The 9,821-nt window shown below is 36.4% G+C and overlaps 2 protein-coding genes across 2 annotated transcripts; both read left to right on the top strand.

Annotated features, from left to right (window-relative positions):
* The first annotated feature begins 799 nt into the window (after positions 1 to 799).
* Positions 800 to 5,339, top strand: LOC112195393 (probable inactive purple acid phosphatase 16). The gene is made up of 5 exons (XM_024335818.2): positions 800 to 1,303; positions 2,395 to 2,619; positions 3,268 to 3,544; positions 3,860 to 4,028; positions 4,929 to 5,339. Exons 1-5 carry the CDS (start codon positions 1,033 to 1,035, stop codon positions 5,139 to 5,141), a joined length of 1,155 nt encoding a protein of 384 aa, XP_024191586.1. The 5' UTR covers positions 800 to 1,032; the 3' UTR covers positions 5,142 to 5,339.
* Positions 5,340 to 6,345: 1,006 nt separating this feature from the next.
* LOC112194973 lies at positions 6,346 to 9,428 on the top strand. The gene is made up of 6 exons (XM_024335245.2): positions 6,346 to 6,770; positions 6,889 to 7,004; positions 7,094 to 7,387; positions 7,894 to 8,124; positions 8,604 to 8,738; positions 8,918 to 9,428. Exons 2-6 carry the CDS (start codon positions 6,930 to 6,932, stop codon positions 9,026 to 9,028), a joined length of 846 nt encoding a protein of 281 aa, XP_024191013.1. The 5' UTR covers positions 6,346 to 6,770; positions 6,889 to 6,929; the 3' UTR covers positions 9,029 to 9,428.
* The last annotated feature ends 393 nt before the right edge of the window (positions 9,429 to 9,821 follow it).

Here is a 9,821-nt window from a genome sequence, read left to right as displayed (position 1 = left end):
CTCATCTTCTTCTTCATCTTCCTTGTCTCCACGTACTCTCTCATCCCACTTAGAAAACCGGTTGAAATTCATCATACAATTTAATGAAAAGTTATAAGCTAAGCAAAAAACTAGAGGAAATATATGAGATGGTGAGATATGCAACTGAAAGCAACCTTTTTATTGAGGTTTGAAGCTGAAGATAGAACTGTAACGTGGATATGTTATCTATTCGGGAATCCAGGGAGCTGATTACAACATGACATGTGGCATTCAAGAATTCTATTCGAAAATATGATAAGATTCTATTAAGATATGAGCTGCCATGTGTTCATCAAATCTAATTGGGAATATGAACATTATCTTACAAGTGGACATGTAGCACTTGAAAATCCTATATGACATTTATTTACACTACCACGTAAATGTTTTAGCTTATCAAAATTGTACACATTAGAAAAAATACTTACGCCTAAAAAAATAATCTACTCTAGGATAAGAATATTATTAAAAATAATAAGATCATAAATTTGAAAAATTAATCAAATAATAATAAGATATTAAAAATAGCTAAAATTTGGTCCTTCATTGCTGAGACTATTTATTAAACAATTACATTTTAAAAGCTAAATTTAGTCCCGAAACCAATATAGCTATCGATTATTGAAGAGGGCCTAAAATAGACCAATAAGGATCAAAAGCAACAGATTGGCATGCCCAAAATACCCCCAAGTTCTGCATCACTTTATGTTTGGTCATTATTCGCCAGCCCTACTCAAAACCCATACGTCGAAAGTACGCTCTCTTGGCAAACTCCATTTCTGTGTAATAACTTTATTTCAATAGAATTGGGCAGAGTGTGGAAATACCCTTAAAGACAGGGTCACGGGGCACAAAACGACCTCCATAATTTCCTTGTCCACATCGGTAATCTGATATATCCTCGGGATAATGCAGCCATATATCCGCATCTTTTCCCACCAAAATTAAAACGGCCTCGGTCTTATTCGTTAACCCCAACCCCACTCTCTTCTTCTTCTTCTTCTTCTTCTGATGATGATGATGATGATGATGGGAAGAAGGGTGAGGGTGTTGTGCTGCTTCACCACCTTTACATATTTGTATATCTACTCACTTGTCGTGGCTTTGCCAACCATACCGGACGGTGATCACCATCTGCTACTGCCCGGTGCTGGCCAGTCATTCAAGATCGCTCTCTTTGCCGACCTGCATTTCGGAGAGGCCGCCTCCACCGACTGGGGTCCACTCCAAGATGTCAACTCCCTCAGAGTCATGTCCACTGTGCTTGATCATGAAATCCCAGGTTGCTGTGTCGTCTCATGTTTTTCTTTTTGGGCAGTTAGTTGAACTTGAATTTTCATGTCTTTGTTTATGTTCTATCCTTGCTTTCGCTTAGTTAGCACAACGACTCAGAAAGAGACCTATTAAAAGTTGCGGGTTTAGACATTTGATGATATATTAAACTGATTTGACCTATTCAATACTTAAAAATTTGGGACTGAAAAGGAGTTTTAGGTTTTCTAGATCAGGGATTTAACGAATCACTATCCACATGTAGGTTGCGATTGTACTGAACCACTGATCACCTATGACACACAATTGCTTCCGTAACAATTTCAGCCATAGCATGCTAAGCTAGCATTGATAATTCTTGATAAGCAACTCAAAACACTGAATTAAATACTTCTTACACAATCACTTTTCAATCAGTACAATGTATAATTCTGCATTTATTAAAAAATTTCTGGGTTCTTACGGTGCGACATGAAATTGGTATTTTCATATTGAAATGAGTACATGTCACAAGGTCACATTCCATTTTGTTAATAATCGTTCATATCTTGCTCCTGTGGTTCTGTTGCACTGTGTACAAGATGGTACCTCTGGACAGTCCATAGGTATATAGATGTGAGTATGTGACTGGTGAATGATGTGAGCCAAATTCGTTTAATCTCAGTGGTGTTGGTCCATTGGATGCTGACAATAGAAATTTAAGCATAGGTCTCACAGATATCACTTGACCATACTTCAAATAGAATTCATGAAATCAATCGGTATACAATCACTGGCGGATCCAGGAATTTTCATTCTTAGTGGAAGAAGAAGCTTGCTTTGAGGCACTTTAAGGCCGTAACACAAACTTGAGTGGGGCTGGATGCATGGCTTCACTGACATCCCTGGATTTGCTATGAATCTTCTGACAGTATCTCATCTATAGATTTTACTTGTATTTTACTCCTTTAAGAGTGTACATGCTATATGAAGGAAAGAATAAAAAGAAAAGATTGCGTATACAGTTTTTGTACTACATATGGCTAATATGAGCATTTCATTAGTCCAAGCATTTGCTGGTTGTATCGCTATCAATTCTAACTAATGACAATAACATGGCAGATTTTGTTATCTATCTTGGAGATGTCATCACAGCCAACAATATAGCAATTAAAAATGCAAGCTTGTATTGGGATCAAGCAATTTCTCCAACAAGAGCCAGAGGAATTCCTTGGGCCAGTGTTTTTGGAAACCATGATGATGCGGCATTTGAGTGGCCGATGGAGTGGTTTTCAGGTCCCGGAATTCCTGAAATTCGTTGCCCTGTAGCCAATTCCTCATGCTCAGGTGATTAAGTTTAACATTTAGTTTGTAAGTTGTATAAGATGAATTGTTTTTTGCTGAGTAATTATGACCAATGACCGATTGCTCTACTCTTAGCATTGATGATGGAGAAATTTCTTGGGGAACTTAATGGAAAATGGAAACATATAATTATTGATTTTTTTCTACTGAATAAGTACTGTTATTCAAGATACAGTCAGCTTTCTTTCTGATGATTTTTAGTGACAAAACAAAAGTCCAAATGATTTTTGGCCATAAACATTTGTATTCATATTTTAGCTCCAACTTTATATTTCCAGAAGTTGTTTGCTTACATCTTCTAAAGCAATGTTGTTCAAAGAGGAGTCTACATTCAAATCTGTATGATGAATTTAAGCAGGACACCGTCACTGTGTCTGATGAACTCTTACTTAGAGACTAGTGACTCTGATCAATTGATTCAATACTTCTCAATTCCATTGCCTTGGATTATAATTAAATTCATTTCGGTTGTGATACATTGAATTTGTTGAATGAAAAATATTGGTTGGTGCTGTTATATGATATGGTTATCTTCTTTTATTTGATTTATATACATTTAGTTTATAGGAGAATAATCAGTAAGCATTTTGATACTAGTTACCTGCTCTGACAATTCCATCTGTCATGTAGGAGAAGAAGACTGTAGCTTCAAAGGCACACATCGTCTGGAGTTAATGAAAAATGAGATTGCACTTAGCTCTCTTTCATATTCTCGATATGGTCCTAAAGAACTTTGGCCTAGTGTATCTAACTATGTCCTGCAAGTTTCTTCGTCAAACAATCCCGGGTCACCTGTGGCATTTTTATATTTCCTAGATTCTGGTGGTGGTTCCTACCCAGAAGTTTTATCAAGTGGCCAAGCAGAATGGTTCCGTCGGAAAGCTCTAGAGATCAACCCTGATTCAAGGTAGAAAATTGTGCAAGCAGAACCTTGTTATTTTTCTTAATCCACCTTATTAACAGGTGGAATCTGCCATCTTATTTACTTGATATCATATGAACATAAAAAAATCGGATTTGTTTCTTTGCACTTATGTGTCTGCTTTGAGCTCAAGACATGCAAAAACTCACTTCTAGTGAAGGGAAGAGATTTACATGACTTGATGGGTTTATTGTTTTTTTTTCCTCAAAAGAAGACAACTGATTCAAATTACTAAATCATGTCTTTTTAATCTTCTTACTCTCTTGTTCCTTGTCAACCAAATAAAGTCTTATTTGACAGGGTGCCTGAGCTAATCTTTTGGCATATACCAAGTCGTGCTTACAAGAAAGCGGCTCCAAGATTTGGTATACACAAGCCTTGTGTCGGTTCAATTAATAAGGAGAGAGTAGCAACTCAAGACGCTGAAAATGGCATCATGAAACTTTTGGCTGAAAGGGTTTCTGTCAAGGTGAGTTCGACCTTTTTTTCTTTTTTTTGTCATGTACCATAAGTATGGATGTATGGTTAACGATAAACAGATGGAACTGGTATACACTGTTGAAGCTCAGATATAGAAACCGATACACCCACATTTAGAAATTACAGAATTTGATGCTACAAGATGTCTTATCAGTGAATTCTTGCTTTTAGAGAGATCTAAAATGGGGCTTCTTTTTCATCCTGCTGCAAGATCAAGTAAAGAGCTTATCATTTGTTCTATACTGTACAGCTAGGACAGGTTATCTCATGCTCCATTAATTGTGCATTGTTAGACACAAAGCATGCACTAAATCAGCTACTTTACATAAATAGAACTTGATTTAAGGAGAGCCAAGTATTAGATTGATCAAGTGTATCCTGGTTGTGAAAAGCATTGGCTAGCGCCGTTAGCCACATTTTCCTGAGGGTGTCAGAGTTAGTTCAGTTTTCCTTTCCAGAGCCTAGTTTGTTGGTGTTCATGGTAATTCTATAGTAAAAAGATTTACCCAAAATAATAATCAAGGTTTCAGATTTGGGTTATCATCCTAGACCTAGTGTGAACCAAAACTAAATCTAGTAGAAGGCTGGAGACTTTGGGTAAGCTTGCAGAACCACATTTGGTGGTGCATGTACCTCATTTGTTTTCTCATTAAGGTAAGAGCTGTCCACTGATAACTTATGTTGGTTTACCACTCAGATAGGTTGTGCGAATTATTAAACTGTAAGATGATAAGTCGATCAATACAGTTGACATTACAGGTGAAAATTGCGAATCAATTGGGTTTCCTTGAGCTGTAATAGGTTTATTGATCTTCATATAAAGCTATGGCTTTGTTTGGTGGGACACATATTAGCTCATTGTAATTTGTTTTCGTTGGCCTTGTGGCAGGCAATATTTGTAGGACACAACCATGGATTGGACTGGTGCTGCCCTTATAAGAAACTGTGGCTATGCTTTGCTCGGCATACTGGTTATGGTGGCTATGGAAACTGGGCTAGAGGAGCTAGAATCATAGAAATCACCCAGCAGCCTTTCTCTATTAAATCTTGGATTAGAATGGAAGATGGTAGTGTACATAGTGAACTTGTCTTGAGTCCCTAATAAACTGTTTCCTTCTGATTTTCTGTGCTACCAGCAGAAAGGAAACTATTTGAAACTAACATAAAATTAAAGAAAAAATAAATGTGTATATACACGGAAACTACAACACGCATCTCTCTGTACAATATTTCAATGTATTCTTTTCTTCATGCTTCAATATTTCAATGCTCAATGCTGTTGATCTGAACAGTATAATGATGTTAGGGTGCTTTACCTATATTTATTGTTCCCAGTGGTTAGCTGTTTCCAGTCTTTTGCAGTCAAACCAAGCTGCATTCTCAGCTTCTGGATATCTTAGTACTAAAGCAAAGAATGATCTAACCACCAAAGAATTGAATGTACAAAATTTTTAAAGTGACCCAATGAAAATTAAATAATAATAATAATAATAATTCTCTTTGTTATTCTTTTCTTGTTAATAGACCTTTAAAACTGAAAGCATAGCACACTAAAAGCAAAACTGATTTTAATTTATCTTATGGTCCCTGGAACATGAAGCAAAGCTCCGCCACTCTGAAATGCAAGTTTAATGTTATTTTTATAATCCTATAGTTTACATAAATATTCAAGATTGAAGACTGCATCAAGTGTTGAGAATGCATTTAGTCATGATAGTGATAGTATGCTTTTCATTTCAATATTGTCATGCTTACTGGTGAACTCTTTCTTCCATCAAGCTGATGATTAGTTGACCCCTGTTTTCAAATAAATTAATCTAAAAGCTGGTTTTTTCTCTTTTTAAGAAGAAGAACAGATTACTTTCTTTAATCAAGAATACAAACCGGAAAATAAAACATAAAATGAAATATTAATAATGGGTTCTTTGATGGGGATTTAGAGATAGGATCATTGCTGGGTAAAGGAAGGCCCTTAGTCTATTAAGGGTTGGTTTAGTTGGGTGAAGAGGCTCTTCTGAATCTAGCTAGGTAGGTCCTATTAGCAAGGGGTCATTTTCTATTCTAATTAGGACAACTCATTGCAGCCTAAATGAGTAAATCTAAGTTAAGCAAAAGTTGAATAATTTGGCCCAAAAAAAGAAAGAAAGAAAGAAAGCAAAAGCTGGACAAGATTCTGGCCATTAATTGATAGACTTGATTCATTATGGATATTGAACAGCTCAAAAGGCAGTTTGGTCTCACTTTACTGGGTCACACTTTGGAGGCGAAAGTTCTAATTTGACAAGTCAAAACTTGGTCATATAGTCACATGACTCACATCGAGTAGTGCAGCACAGAAATAAAGAGAAGAGGGGGCCATTCATTTTAGTTATACATCATAAAGTTGCAATTTAGTTATATATCTACTAAATAGTGTTGGCCAGATGGTTCTTATTGGACCAAAGTCATCATGATATACCATACAATCTAGGCAGTGCAGCATTATTTATCAGTTAATCTGTATGTTAGACTTCCATTGACACTTGAATCATCAAGGGTGCTTGTGGAATTGACTATATAAGTATAGACTTACTCTTCAGCAATCTCATTAGAATGAGTAGACTTTCTCTTTACATTTCTTGCTTTCAGTCTCTCTTTCATTCTGTAAACAAGAACCATTGAGAACCTACTGATATATCAAGACAAAGAAAAGTCCATTTGGAGAATCATGAAGTTGTGATAGCTTTAACAGGTTTCTAGTGTTTTAGCTTAAAGAACTTAAGAATTCAGGAGTCTAGTTAGAACGTACATTTCAAGTGTCACGAGGTGCTCATACTATTTTTTTACTTTTCTCTGTTGTATTTCTGTAGCTTGAATTTTATGTTTAACATAACAAGTTAACGAGGACATAATGGCAAGGACAAAGGGCTGGTTTGGTTGGGTGAAGAGGCTCTTTACTCCAGAATTAAAGACAAACACGAAAAAGGTTGAATCACACTCTTCCTTACTTGTATTAACTGCTTATTTGTGTCCCTATTTTGTGTAATATATCTGTTACTTTCTGTACTTTTGCAGATATCAAACAAGTGGAGATGGATTTTTGGAAGACTTGAACTTCAGCACTACCCTTCTCACGCTGTGCTTACAGCATCAGAAAGAGCATTTCGTGAAGCTACAGAAGAGCAGAAAAAACATGCTTTGACTGTTGCAATAGCAACAGCGGTTGCAGCCAAGGCAGCTGTAGCTGCTGCCCAAGCTGCAGCTGAGGTTGTGCGCCTAACGGGAGCTTCACAATCTTTCCACCATTTCACAAAGTTTGACAGGAACTTGGCTGCCATTAAAATTCAAAGTGCTTATCGCTCGCATCTTGTGAGTTTCTTAAAAACTATGCTATTATGTCCGTACTAGTCAGGCAACTCGGCAGTTATATACATATACCAGTACCTTATTACACTTGTCCCTCCATCTTGACCGACAAAAACTTGTGTATAACTACTAGTATGATTTAGGATTTGAATGCATAAGGAAGATCTTGGTTATGTGATTGGTTTAAAGCTTCTCATTACAGTTGGGAGAAGTTGACGAGCAGGTGAGAACATTGTAATTAATTTGAGGTGTAAGTCCCAATATATGTTCCTGTCAATCTCAATTTGTTCTTGCATTAGATTGGAGTTCTAATGACACCTGGAATTTGTTTTAACACGAAGTGTTTTGAAACACAACCTTTAAGAGAAATGGTTTTTAAAAAAGTTAGGAACAACCACTATTGTATTGTGTGTGTGTGTGTGAATCTACAATGCAGTCAAATTGATATCATGCAATGAGGATACCATCATGTCATGTCACTAGCATGATCTAATTTTCAAGTGAAACAGGCAAGGAAAGCATTGCGAGCCTTGCGAGGACTGGTCAGGCTTCAAGCCATAGTTCGTGGTCGAGCTGTGAGACGTCAAGCACTCATATCTTTGAAGCGGTTGCCATCTAACAGAAAAGCACAGACAGAGGTTACGAAAAGGAGCATTTCTACCGTAGATGTGAGATGCAACGGTAGCGAAAAGAAGCATCTTGGCAGGCCAAAAGGGGAGTTGGATGAGAGAGAAATAACAGTAAGTGATGCGATATATCTTATATATGAAAAATTTATATTCATATATATATATATATATATATATAATGAGAAAGAAAAGGTTATGAAGAATGAGAACAATCTTTTCTAGTAGTCGGCAGATAACAGAATTACATACAGATGTGCACTTATACATGTAGTGCTGATCTCCAAGCTATTTCTGAACTTTATTTAATTTTTCATATGTATTATTTATTTCAAATACAATGGTTAGATTCCATAATACATTGTTTTAGGCCTTCAGAAAGCTCTTGTTGAGCTTCTTGCAAAAGTAGGTAGAGATTACGAAAATGAAGAACATGCAGCCTGGAGAATTTCCAGTCATTCCTTTGTGAAGTCCATGCTTAACTGTACCTATGATTAGATTCTATATATGCTCATAGTTCAATGAGGCTTAATGTTCTATGATGCCATATATGAATTTACTGAATATTGTTGTTTATATGGATTTGTGGACAGCTTTTATGCAGCAGCAGACAGCTAAGGTGGGATGACAGTCTAATTTCAAAGGAGGACATTGAAGCAATATGGCTAAGAAAGCAAGAGGCCAGAATCAAAAGAGAACGGATGAAGAAATACTCGTTCTCTCTCCGGGTACTTCATTTTGAAATCATATGAACTCTTCTTATCTCCGTTGGATATAAATAAAAGAAGAGGAACAATTTATACTGAATCCAAAATAATTAGGCTATTATGTTTAGTTGGCCATAACATAACTATAGCTGTATTTTAGTTTCCTCTAGTAACTCTGTGCGACATAATTATATTTTCAGGAAAGCCACAATGTGAAAATGTTAGAAGATTCAAATGGTAGTACTGGTGGAACGTCTGGAACTGTTAAACTGAGACATTTGAGAAATGAATATTCAATGGAAGGTCGATGAGTGTATGCCTTTCATTTTCAAGACTATCTTTCTGTCAAGCAAAACAGATCTAGAACTCTGCTCAAGATTAAGACCATATCTTGAAGGCAACTTCTCCAGTGTTTTTCCAGCTTGCAGTGGTAGCCATGTCAGGTTCTGCCAAGGAGAGACAAGGCCTCTAGGGCATGCCGAAACAACGAGTAGGATCACCGGACGGACAGTACAATCACACTTACCTTAATAATGAGAATGGCTTCTCTCTTTAATAATTTTACTTATAATGCTCAATAAATTAGCAAGCTTTATTAGTAAGAATGTTAAGAATGTATAGATTTTGTTGGAATATTGGATCTATATTTAAGCAATAATAAATGTTAAAAGACGGTCATATAGTAGTTATAATATATAACTTATGCAGTATGATCTCTCATTCGTTCGTTCCCCCGTTTGGTTCAGGAATTACTAAATATGGAACTGTAGCTAGGGTTGTATTCAATCCTCTAAAAAGCCTTACGTCAGATGAATCACCCGTCTGAACTTATTTCGTTCAAGGCCTAATTCTTGGCCAACATATGAGTAACCCATAACTATTCTTGGGGCTCGATTGATGTGAAAGTATATTGTCTGCTTTATACCACAACGGGTTAGCATGGTCCACTACTAATTGGTTTAGCAGACACATAAGGTCTTCAATCTATCCATCCTTTTTATCGGAATTTTACTCAAAAAACCCTGCATTCTATTTGCAATGAACGACCGGTCACATTTATATAATTTCGTAGCTTTTCTAATTTGTGTCTCCATATTCTTCTGC

This window comes from Rosa chinensis, chromosome 3, assembly GCF_002994745.2.
Source record: "Rosa chinensis cultivar Old Blush chromosome 3, RchiOBHm-V2, whole genome shotgun sequence".
NCBI lineage: Eukaryota > Viridiplantae > Streptophyta > Magnoliopsida > Rosales > Rosaceae > Rosa > Rosa chinensis.
Note: the sequence above shows the minus strand (reverse complement) of the source record. Positions and strands in the feature narration are given on the sequence as shown.